This window comes from Actinia tenebrosa, unplaced genomic scaffold, assembly GCF_029948245.1.
Source record: "Actinia tenebrosa isolate PJP-AT-01 unplaced genomic scaffold, QUT_ActTen_1.0 PGA_scaffold17__23_contigs__length_9995812, whole genome shotgun sequence".
Taxonomy (NCBI): domain Eukaryota; kingdom Metazoa; phylum Cnidaria; class Anthozoa; order Actiniaria; family Actiniidae; genus Actinia; species Actinia tenebrosa.
In genome coordinates, this window is record NW_028292577.1 from 1,349,881 (window position 1) to 1,367,469 (window position 17,589).

Below are 17,589 nucleotides of genomic sequence, written 5' to 3' on the forward strand. Positions count from 1 at the left end.
GGTATGGTTGGCAAAACCTTCTTTTGAGGCTTCTTCTTTGGTTCGGGTTTTTCTGCGTGTTCCTTTTTTGGTTTCTCTACGAAGTGGGGAATGCCTTTGGTAGTATCACAGTTTACGTCGTTTACGCCAAACTTCATCTCCTTAGTAGCCGTATGAAGCTTGTTGTTATAACCCACAACGGAATTAACGTTAATAACCAAATTGCTGGGCATCAACCAACAACCCGGTGACAAGGCGTAATCCAACCGCACTTTAGATTGTTGCACTGCTAATTGATATCTTTGCGTCGACTTGGATATATCATTTTCTATTATCGCGGACTCAAACAGGGCTAGAAATTCCTGTTGCGTCTCCTGCGAAGCACCTTTGGCGCCAACGATGGGGCTGCGGGTATTTACCTGCGCTCCCAGGGTACAGTAGACGAATGCTTCAATGCTACGGTTAATCCTGGCTAGGTTTCTTAGACCTTTTCCTTTCATTAACACAAACGGATCCCAAGTGCCGGGGTAGTTTGTTTGAATCCTAGTAATTAATGAATTATTACCCTTATCACCACCCATATCACCGAACTCTAACTCATTACTTGGGTATTCCTGATGCCCGTAGTCAGCTGGCTTCTCACCATTGGCACCCCAAACGTAAACTATACCCAGCCCATGCGTCTTACCCTCCTTATAACGAAAATCTTTTTGCTGTGGTTTGAACTCATTAATTAACCTTTCCAGGGCTGCGACGTCATAGCGATTATTCATTGGATCAAATGCCTTATCTCCCGGTAGGGGTACGTTAAGCTCCTTCAACAACCTCCTTACCGTAAAGGCAACGTGAAACCGCATAAATGAAATGTGAAACATGTCCGCGGCAACACCACAACCTTTAGTGGCAGCCCAAATAGCAAAGTCTAACTGCTGTGGCCAATACCGCATATTGGGCCCTGCTAACCATTCCCTGGCCTCTTTACCTGACGTATGCTTCAACATCGTATTCTTATAGATATTTCTTAGTATTACGTTAAATGATTGTTTACCCACTGAAATCTTCAGGTGCGTTACCAGCTTTTCAAAGTTGTTTACACCACCTTCAGCGTTGTAAAATGGATAATCTTCCGTAGTTAACAATAAATTCCTTGGAAAATTGGCTGTAGCTTCCTTATGCGTAGGCTTGGGTGCCGGCTTGGCGGTCGCCTTTGGCTCCAAGTCCTCATTGCTGTACATTCGGGAGCCTTGGTAATAAATACCATCAGGTCTTCTCTCAAACTTACTAGGGTCTGCATGTGGGAACATCTTCCTAAATGCTTTCCAGTTGTCATAGTTACGTTTGTCGCCATGAGGCCACTCCTCAATTTCATTCCCAAAAGCGTCGTACATTAGTATATAATGGATGTTATACCTTCAGCACCTCAGTTGTACCCAGATGTTCCCAATTATCACACTACCACTAAGGACATAGGTCCTACAGAATTAAACGCCGAGAACTTCCGCTTGAATAAAGCAAATTTAATCCTCGCTTACTTAGAGGGTCAAACGAAGCACTATGAGGAGGTCAGGAAAAAGTATGCTAGAGCCCGAAGCATACTACATAAAATCGCGATAACTTCCGGCTCCATGTCCGTGGCGTTAACAGGCACCGGCGTTGCCACCTCACTCACCGGACCTGGAATAGTCGTCGGCATTCCTTTGGCCAGCGTTGGAGCCGTCTGCGGCATTGTTTCCGCCGTTACGACAGGCATTATAAAGCAATTGTCCGGTAAGATATCCAAGCACGACACTCACATAGCCCTAGCAAGAGCAAAGGCTAACACCATCGCCGACTTGGTGTTTCAGGCTTTGCGGGACCGCCGCATAGACGACACGGAGTTCTCTTTGATCCTCGCGGAGGAAAAGAAATACGGGGAGCTAAAGTCGGGTAATAAAAAAACCATCGTGAAAGATCTTTCCGAGGAATCTCGCAAAAAGATCTACCAGGAGGCAAAGGAGGAGCTCCAAAGAAAACTCGCTCAGTAGACATCTGCTTTGAAAAGAACGTAGGGGGATTTCGACTGCACATTTCATCTTCTCGGAATCCATCCTAACAGGGGGTGGTTGGAGTCAATTTTGTAAAATATTTCGTAAATTACGTCGGGGTAATAAGGAATATCCTTATCCAGCCGACAAAACATCCACTCGGCTCTGCTCATATCAGAAACCTCGGGAATAGACTTACCGGTAATTTCAGACAAAAGATAAGGAATAGCTTTGTAATATTTCCCTAGCTTTAATTTTTTCGACGTTTTCCGTAGACTTTGCGGGGTTGCCTCTTCTAAATGGTCTATGATTTTCTTCTTTACTTCGTTGTCTAAATATACCGGTCGATAACCTTGGATATGACTCATCCAGTCCCTAAAGTATTTTATTCTTTTGTATGGGGTTTTTTTACGACCTCCGTTGGCATAATATTGCTCTCTGGTGGCACTTGGTACGGCATTACGAATATTCTTACCACACTCGTAACACTGTGCGGAGGTGTCGTCTTCTATTTGCATTTTCTTACCACAACACCAGAAACCCTTGGGTTTTGGAATGATTACCTTAGGTTGTAGACAAATTATACAGAAGCCGTTCACAAAACCTTCACACCTATGCATATATGACAGCGATATTTTAACATAGCATGTCGCACCTCTTCGCCCGGCAAATACAGCGCTACGTCAGCGCGGTAAGTCTTCAGGGTCGTAATTTAAAAATTACTATGATTTTGAAGTTTACTTACTACGCGAATCTTAATGACGTGGGAAAAGCCTGTGTTTGGTGGGGTGAAGCAGGAGTGGTATGCCCTATACTACTGAGATGGGAGGGAGGATTTGAGATGGGAGGGGGGATTTGAGGTGGGAGGGGGATTGAGATGGGAGGGGGGTTTTGCATCCAGTTCTTGTTCACAGGTATTTATTTCTTAGTAGTACAAAAAATTGTAACCCATTAAAACAAAGACAAAGGTCTATCTAAATGTAGATATGACTTGCAACAAGCCACAACTTACCATAACCTGAGAAGAGTTCATCTTTTTAATGCTGTCTTGGATAAACACATCGTTGACTGGGTAGCTGAGCAGATGGCAGCTTTACTTAAGTCAAGGAATACAGCCAAGATATTATGGATTATAGCACTCTCAACTATGGGTCCTCTAGCCTGCAGCCTCTCAACGCCCCAGTCTGAGGCACCAAAAAATAAATTATAAAAGCCCCCAGCCTCTAATAAGCCCCCACCCATTAGGGTGATATTTTGACGGTATTAATTATTATAATTATATTTCAATGCAGAAATATAAGTGCTATGCGACAACTTGCGTCATGAATAACATTCATTTAATTTTCTCCCTTCGCAGGAGAAAGATTTTAGGTGATTCAGAGATCCAGGAAATTATAGTGAAATGACTTGTGTTTTGTATTATTATTCTCATCAAGAACAAAGAGATTGTTTTTTGAAATATTTAATTGTTTGTAGTTGACAAAAATGTTTAAAATACCTTGATTATTCAGTACAGTTAACTTAAGAATTTACGAACTTAAGAGCTTAAGGATACAGTAAGTTGGATCTTTTTTCACCAAATGGACAGCCATCCCCCACAGAGTCTTCTTCTGTATTCCCAGCCGAAGAGTCATCTTGTTCATCACCAAACACTGAGTCATTGGATCTGTTAAGATTAAAGTGACAAAATTCCATTATTGAGGGGTGGGGATGGAGATGATAGTAAAGGGGTATTGGGGGGGGGGGGTTGGGGGCAGATAGGTATGGCTAATTAATGGCTAATTAACCATATTGAGCCCCTCAACTCTTGATTAACACTAACCTACATACCAAAACCTATTTCATTTAAAGGAACGATGGAAGGCATGGAATCCCTACCAACTCTAGAACAGACATGATGGAACACATGGAATCACTACTAACTGTACACTTACTCTAGAACATACTGCAGACATGATGGAACACATGAAATCACTACTAACTGTACCTACTCTAGAACATCCTACAGACATGATGGAACACGTGGAATCACTACTAACTGTACTTACTCTAGAACACATACTGCAGACATGATGGAACACATGGAATCACTACTAACTGTACTTACTCTAGAACATACTGCAGACATGATGGAACACATGGAATCACTACTAACTGTACCTACTCTAGAACATACTACAGACATGATGGAACACATGGAATCACTACTAACTGTACTTACTCTAGAACACATACTGCAGACATGATAGAACACATGGAATCACTACTAACTGTACCTACTCTAGAACATACTGCAGACATGATGGAACAGTCATGGAATCACTACTAACTGTACCTACTCTAGAACATACTGCAGACATGATGGAACAGTCATGGAATCACTACTAACTGTACTTACTCTAGAACATACTGCAGACATGATGGAACACATGGAATCACTACTAACTGTACCTACTCTAGAACATACTGCAGACATGATGGAACACATGGAATCACTACTAACTGTACTTACTCTAGAACATACTGCAAACAGGAAACAAGAGAGGATTCTGGGATGCCCTGAATGTTGTTGAGGCATTTCAATATCATATCCTGAAATGGTAAATACAAGGATTTTGGTCAACATATGTTTTTGAGCAAATATGTTTTCCATAACTTTTTCTTCAAAATTGGTACACTGACAGCTTGATATATATTAACTATTTATAAAAAAAAATAAGAAAAAAAATGGGGGTTACCACTACGGTTTTAAAAAAAAAGTTATAACAGTTTAGAGAAGTGAACCTCCTCCTTTGATATTTTGCCCATCAAAACATTACATTGCAATGCAACAACATTTGGATTACATTATCACAATAAGTGCACATGCACTAAACTCATGAGCAGGAAGGCTGCCCATGAACAAGGCCTATGAATGTTCCTTAACTCTTATATTGCTTTTACTTGAAAAATGTCAAACCCTTATTAAAGTATGGTCATAGCCTACAGCATGGTTGGTCCGGGTTAAACAGGATCATGCTTTTTTACTGTGAACACCATTTTTTCCTCTCATAAAAATAAGTAAATAAAAGTAAATAAAATACAGGATCACTCTTTTATAAACCAAACCACTGGCAGTCCAGCTGCTAGAAATCTTGAAAACAAGTGTCTGATTACTAAGCCGGAGTCTCTATCGACCATGTTACTATTAATACCTCTTTCCCCTCCTAGGTAAATTGTCCATTATTTCAGATCACATGACATTCCCTTGATAATTGTTCTTTTATGACTAGTATGTTAGAATATTTACACATAAAACAGTCAACCCCCAAGAGTGGCATCACATGGTCTGAAATGTGCACGACAAACAACAAAGTCTATTCTAAGGAGGAAATTAAAGGGACTTAATATTTTACTTACTATTTTGTAAAAATATAATTTCGATGGACAAATGGAAAGTCAGATTTAGAAAAGAAGAGAAATGTAAATGACTAAGCATAAAGCAACTGAGTGAATACAACATGAAAATAAAAGGCTGACATACTATCTCATTTTTCTCAGTCAGTCGCTTCAGAAGGTCTGCACTTGCACTGAAAATAAAAGAATACCAATCTGACATTAATACTATTATACACAGAATCAAGTGAAATGTTATAGCCCATTGTATAAGATTTAACTGGTCAGGAGTAAGTTGTATAAAGCCTGAAAGTTTAGTTATCCAATGAATAAGCACAGACTATACAGCAGATAAAAGTGCTATCTAGCAAACAGGTATAGGAGCTTCAGTAATGATTAATGATTTCTAGTATAATTTTAGTCTTGAATATTATGGAGTTTCACATGCTGTGATTGGTGTAGTGATCATGACCAGTTATTCTGAGATGATAATCACTAACCCAGCTGTGATTACGAGGTTTGATAAAACGTTTTTTATCCTGAATTTCAAGTTTTCTCTGATATTGAAGTCTAAAATTATACTAAAAAAATTATTCCCCTCAAGGTCAGTGATTATGGTGAATACTTATACCTCTCCCCTCTAAGACTTGCACCTTGGTAAATATTCACTATTAATCACTTCGCCTTCGGCAGATAACTGTTATAAATATTTTACACAGTGCCCATTAAATATTGATATAAGGAAACAATAAGTTTTGAGTTTCAGATTGCTTTTCATGCAATTTACAGACATGAGAGGTGATGGTTAGTATGAGGTGTAGGCACTAAGAGTGGTCACTGCCAGGGTTTCTTTATGCCCTCAGTGGGACATCCCTCCAATATTGTTCAGTAATGATAAAGTGTGGAGAGACGGGACCGCCATTTAAAGTGGACATCAAGCCACTTGAAGGTCTAACCATTTATAATTACAAAGACAGCACCTTGTCCTCAGTTATTTTAAGACCCTGAGTGTTGGTCCGGCTGGTACTCAAACCATGACCAACGAATGTCTAATGTTCAACCTTCTGAGCCAATTGGCTGGCGGTTATCCATAGGATTTAACCAGTGCAAAATCGATTGGATAAATTCTATTTGAGCTTTGCTCAACCAAATCACACCATCTGGATTAAGGATTTATCTGGTGGATAGTGCTTTTTCTGAATATTAATGATTTTCTTACTGTAGATGTAATAATTGTCAAATAATGGACACACTGTCTTAGGATTTCTGATAGAAGATAGCAGTGACATAAAAAAACTCTGAAATTGATTAATTTTACTTATAAATGAAATGAATTTAAGGTAAAACAAAAACACGATTGTTGTGAAGCATTCTGAAAATGGTAGTCAAATAATGGAATTATGGATGGATAATAATTATATTTTCATTAAATCAATATTTTTGGGCAGATTTTTGTACCTTCCTGGAATACATCGTGTCTGGATAAGGCAAGAGAGGGCTTCATTGGGCCAGGAAGTTGTTTCTTCTAGACATTGTGACAGGACAGTTAATACAAAATGTTGAGAAAGCCGATATTTCCCTTTTAGTTTATCCTGAAAATGTATAAGCACAAGATTGTTTTTAGTAAGTATAAGCTTGGTTTATTGGTTCTTACAGAGATACTGTACTTTACATATGGGTTGCCTGTGAATAAGTCAAACAAGATACCATTAGACATCATCAGACAATGCGGAGGTGGATGTTTTTAGCCGAAATGATTTTCCATAATAAGTTGCCTAACGCTCTGACATTAAATGCAGACTTAAATGCAATAAATATGTTGCAATAGCCTCTCAAAACTGTGTCAATGGAAGTCATATTTACAAGAGCCTGGATTTCATCTTTTTATTGGTTGGGGTTTTCCCCTGGACCAAGGTTTACATTAGCCCTTCCCCCCCCCCCCCCCCCCCCCCCCAAAACCTATACTCCATGGTCCCTAACCATATTATATACAGCAACTATTACAGAGTGACGCACCTTTAGAACCGTGGCTACCCACCTTATTTTTAACTACTTAACCAATCAGACATCATGAATTTGTGCATATTGCCCATAAAATCACTCACTCAACAGCGTGTCCACAAATAATTAAAATCATTTCAACAAAAACTTAAATAAATGGCTAGGTGATAGTCCTATTTTGGTCCCTTTGCTGACGAACACTGGACTCTTTCGTAAAATTTAAAGTCTTTTAAATTGATGAAAACACTTGGCAGAAAAGGATTCAACTTCATAATGGTAAAAAAATAAGTTGGGTAGCCACGGTTAGGCAGGTTGCACTGTAACATACAAGTAATTTTTTAAACTTTCTTTGCAGCAAAGGATAGGACATAAGGTCATGTTATACATATTTCTAATACCTTAGACTTAAGTGGAGCCTTCTTCACAGTATCAACAACATTATCCATGGAATATTTAGAGTCTAGGTACTTTCTCAGCTCTGTGTGGAATTCCTTTGGTGACTTTATCTACAAAAAATAATTAATAAGCCAGACAACAAGCTTGGATGATAATATTGTAATATCATAAAGAAAAAACCTTTATACTAGCTGAAACAACGTCTAGTTTGATCTGTCAGCACTAGCTGCACAGATTGAATTGGAATTTAGTGTGGATTTGTTTTGTGTAGGAAGGTGCTGTATGATATGGACAAAAATTCCTTAAACCAAGGGAGAAAATCAAAAATATGGGAGATTCAGTTATCGTAAGAGCTTTGAACAATAATTATATTATTATTGTAAGTAAAAACATGTATGTTTCCAAGAGGGCATATGTGTGCCACGTAAATTCCCCGGATGGGCTATTTTTACTAACCGGATGCAGTTTAAATTTCGCCTTTACGTATTCCCATGCGTCATCAACTTGAGTGAGTGCGTGCTCTTTCCATTTATCATTTTCGATCACTAAATACAAAACGGAAAGAGCACATGGGCGCAAGTTGATGACGCACAGCAGTAGGGTAAGGTTAAATTCAAACTGCATCTGGTTACTAAAAACAGCCCAACCAAGAATTTTAAATGGCACACACCTTATTAAGAAGTTTCCCTCTATTATTTATGTTCTCTTGACGCATCAGATAAGTTTCCACTACCTCATCATTTACAGAATTGGCTCATTCACATTAACTTAAGGAAACTTTGCAGGCAGTTAGTTTCCTAGCTTACTAAAGATGAATAAACTCACAATAGCAATTGTCATTGCTTTTGTGCAAATCTGATGACGTCTGTCACCTAGCATGAGTATAAACCATTGTACGTAATGACTTTTAGCAAGTGATAGATCTCTTCAAATATGTACCTTTTTGGGACTGGTTAACTTTTGTAATACTGTTTCTTCCGTGGATTGCTCTGTTTGCATTAATTCCATCCAGTCTTTCAGGTCCTATAAAATAATGTTTCTTAATTATTGATTATTATTATTAAATTTTATTAAAAGTCTATCTCTGCTAATATTAGAATGATAAGGAAAGAGAACAAAATTAAATTAGATGAAATAGGATGGGATATAATGGATTACAATTTACAGTGTGCCTAACGTACCATGGCCACACAACTTATTTTTTTACTAGTTAGCCAATCAGACAGCAAGAATTTGTGCATTTGCACAATTAAAATCATTACATACTCTTTGCAACTTGTAAAAACTTAAATAAATGGCTAGTAATTTGCCTCTAGGTGATATCTATTTTGGTCCCCTTGCAGGGTAACACTGGACAATTTCATAAAAAGTCTTGGCCGAAAAGGATTCAAGAGATAACTCAAGGGATATCACATTTGAATGAAATATTGTACATTTTGCTGTTGTGACAAGAAGGTTTTGGTGGACTCATCAATCAAGGCATTTCCATGGCATTCCATATATGTAGGCACATAGGCACCCTTGAATAATCATTAGTCTTTTCTAAGGATGTTATGGAGACACTTTGACTTGTGTCCACCAAAATCCTATTTTTGCACAACAACAAATTGTATGATTTTGTGAGTATGATTGCCAATCCCAGTCAAATATTCGTTAGCCATAACTTATTAAAAAAAATAAAGCAACAATTAAAATTCGAAATGGATGTGACATGGCTTGAGTACTGGCAAGGTTGGGGGTGACTTTAGCCTTTGTTCAACCGAAGATTCCAGAATAATGTACAAGTAATAGGAAATTCTAGAAAGTTCTAGACATAGATAAGTTTCATGCCTAAAGTCATGCATAAGTTCACATTCCAGAAACTTCTAGAAAATTGTTAAAAATAGGTATGATAAGTTACAAAAAATAACAACAAATAGAACATTCTAGAACATAGCTCAAAAAGTATATAAATTAGAAACGTTCAGTTCACAGTGTGTGCAGTTATAGTGCAGTTATATAGTGCAGTTGAAGTAGTCGATAGTTCAGAAGGTCAGATTGTTAAGAAGTTAAAACAACGAATAAAATCCTTCAGAACAGCCTCCTCAATCTTAGCTAACATCCACTTTAATTAATTGAAATCTTCAAATCTCAGCTCTGCAAACTAATATTCCTAAACATCTTATACAACTATTTCAAAAAGGTTGAAGGGGTGAATCGCAAATGGGTGTGGATGATGGGCCATTGCTTGATTGAAAGGAACTGTTGGGTATAATAAGAATTTCTTTATAATCACTTCTTAAATACCTAAACAATGCCTGCGCCATTTAGTGAAGGCCTAATAGATGACAGGTTGATGCAGTTGTTATTTATCTAGTTGTTATTTAGTTATCTCCTTAATAGTATGACCACAGTTCCTTTCGGTTGCACAAACGCCAATCACTGAACACCATGCACTGTTCGCCTCTTCAACCTTTTTTGATCGAGGTAGAGAAAAGGAACAGTTTGTTTCCTGTTCACTGATCTCTGTTTATGCACTCTTCTCTGCAGTCTTTCTTCTCCTTTCTTTTTGTGCGCAGGAATCCCAAGCACAATACAAAGTAAAGAAATAAACCCCACAAATTTAAGTATTACCTGTACCTAATTACAATTAATGAATATTATGGTAATCAAATAAAAGTTCCTATATAAGGCCAAAATTACCTTGCTGGGGTCTGGTAACTGTGGGATACAAAGAAGTGGTCTAATGGAAGTCAAGCCATCTGTCCCATTCGTCCTACTTCATAAAAAATCATTATTTAGTAATAATCGTGTATTAATAATAATATTAATAAGGTATGATATCAGTGAGCTGGTAGGTCATTTTCTTCATGGAATTAAACATGGCTTAATACTGTACATAAATTAAGTTTAAACTTATAGGCTCAATAGACGACTTGCACTAAGAGGTCACATGATCAAATCTGGCATCGTGGCTGGAATTCTACATAATTTTAGCTATGCGAGAATGTAAACAGTGATGGCGGATTCGGGTAGTTTTTTTGTGTGATAAAAGGTAAGTTAGCGCACTAAATAATGATAAAAATTTATTTTTCTTGGAAGAAATATACTTTTAATTAGATATTTTAAATGCAAGTCATCTGAACAGGCTTTTAGCATCTCATATCAACTGCATAGCACAAATAAACATATAATAATATTAACAACTATGGCATTTCCCAGAATACCTTTTAATCTCAGCTTTTATTTCTATATTTTAGGGCCCAGTTATGATTTTGCATTTAGTGTATTTTTCAATATATGTACAAAGTACATTACTCTAGTGGCCAAAAAGGGCATGCTCTTTGAGGTGAATGACAGCTGTGTGTACCCCTATACAACCTCCCTTCAAAATAGATGTTGAAACAAGTGTGAGCCATCATACAAGAAATCTATCAATAAAGATCAAGACCTCTAGCTTTGTTTGCAATCGACTAACTAGTATAACTATACCTTGTTCTTGGAGCCATTTTGCCAAGAGCTGTAGCAAGGGATGATTCCTTTACTGTACAAGAACATGCTGCCACACAGTTATCAACAGCCATACAAACATATCCTTCTGTACACAACATGTGCTCTACATCAAGGGGGCCTTCTGTAGTACCGCCATCTGTATTCAGTTTTTCTAAAGTTATACTGGCCTGTTTGGTGCCAAACTTTGTCTCATATATGTAAATGGCATCTTCAAAAAAGAAGTCCTCATGTCAGGTTTTTTGTAAATACCATGATGCCGTGATGATTATGATCTATATTTAGGCCATGCTTATTTAATTATTTTATTTGAATTTCCGGTCCCAGGTAACTTCTTCTTAACATAAAGCAGCATATGACGTTACTAATAAATAAGTGCAATTATCTGTCACATACCTTGTAGGTTGTTCTCTGTATTGGATCCATAACATAAGCAAACATGTGTAGAGTCCAATGTTTCCATGACAACAGATTTCTATCAATTTGAATAAATCGTTAGTATTAATTGTCAATATTTAAGCTAGAGCATTTCATTTTACTTACATGTATCACACTGCATGAATTGTTTAAAGTTTACATCAGAAGTTATCTATAAACTTAGTAAAGGGTACAGGTAGCCTAGTTGTTGTATATTTGGTAAAAGCTTCAATTAGCAAGGAGAATTTTTTACAAGAATCACCCTGGAACTCCACCAGAATTTGGATAGGGGTGTTCCACTGGAATTCTGAAAGGGGTACCCTGTTTATGACAAAAAAAAAAAAAAAAAATTTGTAGGCCCTGTTTATGACAAAAGATATAATTAATTGCACTGAGTTCCTGTTTCAATTATCATGTCATCTCGCGTATCGTTTTTTTACCACCATAATAACCAGTTTCAATCAATACAAAAGTAGAAACCCTGAATATGACGGGAAACTCAGGAAGAACTTGGAACTTGAGTGAAATTGCATACCCTGTTTATGACAAGAAGCTTGAAAATCCATACCCTGTTCAGCAGATTATCCCAGTATAGTCCAAATATGGGAGTACCCCCCCTCCTCCCCGGATTACAACCACCCCATGGGTAAGGCATGAACATTTTGAAGGACCGTAAGTTTAATGTGTTGAATTTATTTGAGTATTTACTACCTGATGTCTGGTTTTATTGCATATTTTTGGTCCTTTGTTTATCTTGTTGATGCATCTGCATGTTAACCTGTTCTGTTCTTGATGCATAAATCTTTCTAAGACATCCTTTAATTCTGTTATACACAGAGATCCTTCAGACCCTTCAAATAAAAACCTGGCCTATTTAGTTTACAGCTAATGCAACTACAGGGTTCCAAATACCAGCCCACATCAAGATGTGTAAGACACAACTTAATGAAATGAAAAGATGAAACCCTTGTTTCTGGCACAATTTTACTGGTAAAAATCACCAAAACTTAAATGAAGATTTGACCAGACAAGTTCCAATTCTGGCGAAACATTGTACAATGACCAGCCATTATTTTAGCCCTGTAAAATGTGATGACATTGTGTAAGCATGTACTCACCCTAATGGTATGGGTGAATGGCAATCCATTTAAATTTTGAAAATAAATAGAACTTGCAATATGACAAAATATTTTAAAATGATAACAATTGTATTTGTAAGTAATCTATTTAACATGATTTTAAATAAGTATGAAGTTTGCCTTAATTTTCATACTTAATTAGGCTGTTTTAATCTTATGTCACATTATTCTCAGCAATTGTATCACACTTACATAATGAAACGAAGTTGAAATTTCCAAATTCTTGAAAACAGCAGCTTAATAGTTCTTCATTCTAGTAGAATAAATGTAAATGTACATTTAATATTAATTTTTGCATTAACGGAAATATATTGTAATGATATATTTACTGGGTTGCCTGTGGCACTCCAGTCATAATTAATTTTGTTTTTGTCTTTTCTGTCTCACGAAAAGTTGTGCAAGGGCATACCCATATATGGATTTGAAAGATTAATGGATCATACACTGGCTTAGCACCTCTTTTTAGTTGAATAAGATATATACATGCATATGAATATATCATTAACTACTATGCGCGTGCATGCTGTGTGTTGTCATAAAGCACGCGGGGGTTGGAAGAACACGAGAGAAGTGTTAGGAGAAGCACGATGCGTAGCTGAGTGCTTCTGGACACTTCTCGAGTGTTCTGCCAATCCCCAAGTGCTTTATGACTGCACACAGCACAGCTAGCAAGTTTTTTATTTCTTCTATAAAATACAAATTACAATAACCGTTATTTTAGATAGGAATGACGCAACAGAAAGTGCGCACATGTGCAATGTGCTCTTATAAAACACGTGCTCCAAGCCAATCAGAACACGACATTCATAACAGTTATTTTATAAAGTAAATTAATGAATAACTATGAACCTTAGCTGGAGCATCAATGGTCCATTCAGTTGTGCATTGGGCATCTTTATCAGCTACTAGTCTAGAGACACTGACAATTAAACGGTTTTCCTTGAAAACAAAAAAACAGAAAATATTTGATAATTAATTAAAAAAGTAAAAGTGCATGGTTCTGAAGTATTCAACAATCTATTTTTCAAAATTTATTATCAATAATAAATTTTGTAGATCTAATGATAATATGAGGTGGTCTAAATGTCTAAGGCCTAGGGCAAACGTCAAACTTTCCATGCATCAAACTCATTAAAAACAATGGATATCAGGTGATAATGAGGCGGTATTCTTTGATGTAATTAAGTTCGGTGCATGGAAAGTTCGACGTTTGCCCTAGGCCTAATACTCTTTAAGGAGGGTAATATTAACATCAATATTTATATAGTGAATTGGAAAAAACTCAGCTAAATTTACATTTAAAGCAAAAAAATTAAAGTCAATCAAAACAAAGAATTGCATATACTGTACTAAAATAACAGAAAAGTTAAATGAATTGTATGTACCTTATGTTTAGCCATACATACTAGAGGGATGTTGTTATATTTCAATAATTTACATGTCAAAACTCTGAAAGAATAAAAACATCATAATTATTGAAATCAATTTTCCAGGTAATCTGACTAGGCATGTGAAGCATGATTTCTGTGACTGAAAAAAGAATCAATCTCATTAACACTACATGCTCCAAACATGATATGAATTGCTTATGATAATACATGTAGTTCAATAAAACTCAATGCACATGTTTAGTTTCTATCTGTGCTTATTTCATCCCCCAACCTCATATGCCTGCAGGCTTAAAAAAAGCAGCCTGCCAATGGCCAAATTTCATGTTGGGAAGGAGAAAATAACAGTGAACTGCCAAATTGATAAAATAATGGGAGGCAAGATGGAATGGTCTCCTTTTATCATGCTCCTTTATTAAATAAGGCAGGCAATTTTTTGAGCCCTGAGATAAGTTGAGTTGAAAGTTGCATACTTAGAATAGTGATTGCAGGTAGCAGCCAGACAAGAGCAAACAAATAACTATCTATAATCAATGAAATTTTTTTCCCTATTAGAATCTTAAAATTTACTCCCACAAACATCTTCACAGTGTTAACGTAAATCTTCACCTTTGAGTTACTGCAGTTGACTGTCTTCTTGTTTTCCTTGTTGTTATGGTATTGCAGTTGGATAGTAAACTCCAAGTACCATCATGAAACACAACAACAGGGCCAAGAGAACAAGTAGAACTGACAAGGATCTTGAAAACAGGTTTATCAACCTAAACAACATATATAAAATGAGTTGGGATGACTTTAGACAGGCAGGCATGAGTGACATGAGTGCTGATGTGACCTTGGGTTTGATTCCTGTATGGCTCAGTGTGATATGTGAGAAGAGTTCATTGTTTGTTGGTTCTTTCCTGTGTTCCGAGGGTCTCTCTCTATATCTTAGGATATATTATTAATAGGGTTAACCTCTTACATCTCCTTTCAAGCTATGCAATGCAAATACATTCCTTTCTTCAGAAGTTAAAAGAAAAAAGGTGAATTCCTTTTTTCAGTGGGATATGTGTGGGAACATTGCTATGCAAGACTGCAAATAAGTGCTGGTCATCAGACAAATGTTGTAAAAATATCACTTCATTGGTAAATGATTGGCCTTGGCTGGACATTTGACCAGACACACTTGGGTATTAGACAGCTCAAACATGCCTCTGTCCTGACAATTAATATTGACCTTTTTTAAATTTAAAAAAATATTTGCAGCCTTGCTTGGGTACCTTTGTAATAATCATGTAATATATGTACATAGATTTTTTGATTTTATTGGATCCATACCACTAGAAAAAGTTTAAACTTGTTAATAAGTTAATTATTTATAACATAATATATAAGAGGAATTAATAAATAAGACTGGAAATAAGTAGATTGTTTTACCTTGATTTGCTGGCAGTCTACCAAGTCTTCAGCATTCTCATGCCATTGACAAATATTCTGAAGGATTAGACAATACAAGAACATGTGTTCCTTCAAACTCCAAAAAGCACAGTAAATAAATTTTACATATATTACATGTATATAATTATAATGTCAGATGATTACACCAATTTCAAAAAAAATGACCGTTTGAGATCTGAAATGGAGGATCTGAGACTATAAATGATGAACCTTTTTGTGCTTTTGTCACATTTCTAACTCAAAGCTCATGCTTCATATTCCAATCAAGAAGCAAACTATAGATGCGAATGCATTACAATATTTGCAGTTTGCTACGGAGTCTTAGTCTCAGATCAAAGCTGAAATTCAAGGAATTTTCAAGGAGTTTTTTAAAAGGGGTAGCACTATAACCCTGTAGTAATGGCCAATGTTATTCTATGTGCATCATTATTGGGGTGAAAGCATATTAGTCACTATTTTTTACTGGTTGTCAATCATATTCTTATACTTCTCACCACGTTTTCAATAATCCCAACATATTTTCTACTCTCAGGGTCCTGGACTACTGCAGATGTGAACTCTCTTCTTTGCTGGACTGGTAAACTGAGCACAAGTTTATTATTTTCTAACTAAAAATAAAAATAAAAATCATGTGTCACTGTTAATTATTAGTTAATCATTTGGTTCCTATTTTGTTCTTATGAAAAATTGCTATCACTATACAAATACAACAGGCTAGCTATACTGGCTGTAATATATAGTCTAGCCATGAGTACATCTAACCTGTTTGGATCATGGTTGATTTTAGGGGCAATGAAAAGTTAGGGAAACAACATCTACAGGGTTTAGAAAAAAAATAAGCCCCTTGTAGTTAACGGTCACGTGTCTGTACTGGAGGGCAGAATTTATGTTTTTATACTAAATTGGTGATTCTTTTTAGGTACTTGTAAAGAACTGAATGAAAACATGTGTATCCAGTGTGTTACAAAATGCTGTTTTATTACGATCTCTCAAAACAGGTTGTAGAAAGTTTGTTTGCAGTCCAGTAAATTCCACCCATGGGAATCAAAATCCTCATTCATTTGCTCTCAGTGAATTAATGAGCACGTGATTGCTTAGCTGCAAAGTGCCTATCAGCCAAACCAAACTGCTATACATTCATAGGGTGTGCATATATATATACAGTATGGGGTAAAGTCTGTATCAGGAACGGCAGAGATGCAAATATGGGAGCTGAGATAGCAAATGTACATGTAGTACATTTTGGATTGGCTTCAGAACCAACTTCTTTTCTTAATCATGCCTCCTTAGATGGTGTTGTTTTATTCAACAGCTTGACAGTGAATGTAGGACTTGCAGAGAGCACCATTTTTTTATACACAGAAAAGAAAATGGTTTACATGTGGAAATTCAGCATTTTTATGAAGACTGAACGCCACAAAACATTAAATAATAACTAGAATTATTCGTATGCTTGTGTTTGATACTCTCAAATTAATCAAAAGTAGTAAGACTTAAGACACTGTGCAAAGATCAAACAAAACATGTGATCTTATAAATATATTTTTTTACTCAAACAAAAAGAACAAGATATACTCACGTCATAAACCACAACTCCTCTATCCTTGAATGTTAATATGACATGATTTTTATTGCAGTGTTTTTCAATTCCAAGCAATGAATCCTTTTGAAAACCTTTGCACAACAAGAAACATCGACTAACGTCTGCCATCTTGATTTGCACGTGTATGAGCCTCACACTGGGTCAGCGGCTACTATACCATAACGTCGTCCCCATCTCTCTGACTTGCAAAATTATTCAAAATAGCGACTCTAACATTTCGAAATAAAGGAGTTATACGCTAGGGGTTGTATTTGAGCTTTGCCTTTGTGTATTTTGTTGCAGCTGAAGGATTTTTTTAAACAAATTTAAAGGAAATACAATGACATTTCGTGACGTCA

General features: G+C 36.5%; 1 protein-coding gene across 2 annotated transcripts in view; it reads right to left on the reverse strand.

The window, feature by feature from the left end:
* Positions 1–17,416, reverse strand: part of LOC116308842 (nucleolar protein 11) — a 33,300-nt gene extending 15,884 nt beyond the window's left edge. The window contains exons 1-18 of one of the 2 annotated variants that reach the window (XM_089031752.1): positions 17,228–17,416; positions 16,143–16,256; positions 15,628–15,684; positions 14,818–14,969; positions 14,206–14,269; positions 13,670–13,759; positions 13,013–13,073; positions 12,393–12,532; positions 11,661–11,739; positions 11,247–11,475; positions 10,458–10,530; positions 8,715–8,798; positions 7,778–7,885; positions 6,837–6,970; positions 5,527–5,572; positions 4,516–4,595; positions 3,559–3,669; positions 3,016–3,094 (exon numbers count right to left, since the gene is read on the reverse strand). In XM_089031752.1, the coding sequence (XP_088887878.1) occupies positions 3,016–3,094; positions 3,559–3,669; positions 4,516–4,595; positions 5,527–5,572; positions 6,837–6,970; positions 7,778–7,885; positions 8,715–8,798; positions 10,458–10,530; positions 11,247–11,475; positions 11,661–11,739; positions 12,393–12,532; positions 13,013–13,073; positions 13,670–13,759; positions 14,206–14,269; positions 14,818–14,969; positions 15,628–15,684; positions 16,143–16,256; positions 17,228–17,359 (1,833 nt within the window). In that variant the 5' untranslated portion in view covers positions 17,360–17,416. Of the gene's footprint in view, positions 1–3,015; positions 3,095–3,558; positions 3,670–4,515; positions 4,596–5,526; positions 5,573–6,836; positions 6,971–7,777; positions 7,886–8,714; positions 8,799–10,457; positions 10,534–11,246; positions 11,476–11,660; positions 11,740–12,392; positions 12,533–13,012; positions 13,074–13,669; positions 13,760–14,205; positions 14,270–14,817; positions 14,970–15,627; positions 15,685–16,142; positions 16,257–17,227 lie in introns of both variants that reach the window. The other variant, XM_089031751.1, reaches the window with a different exon arrangement.
* Between the last annotated feature and the right edge of the window lie 173 nt (positions 17,417–17,589).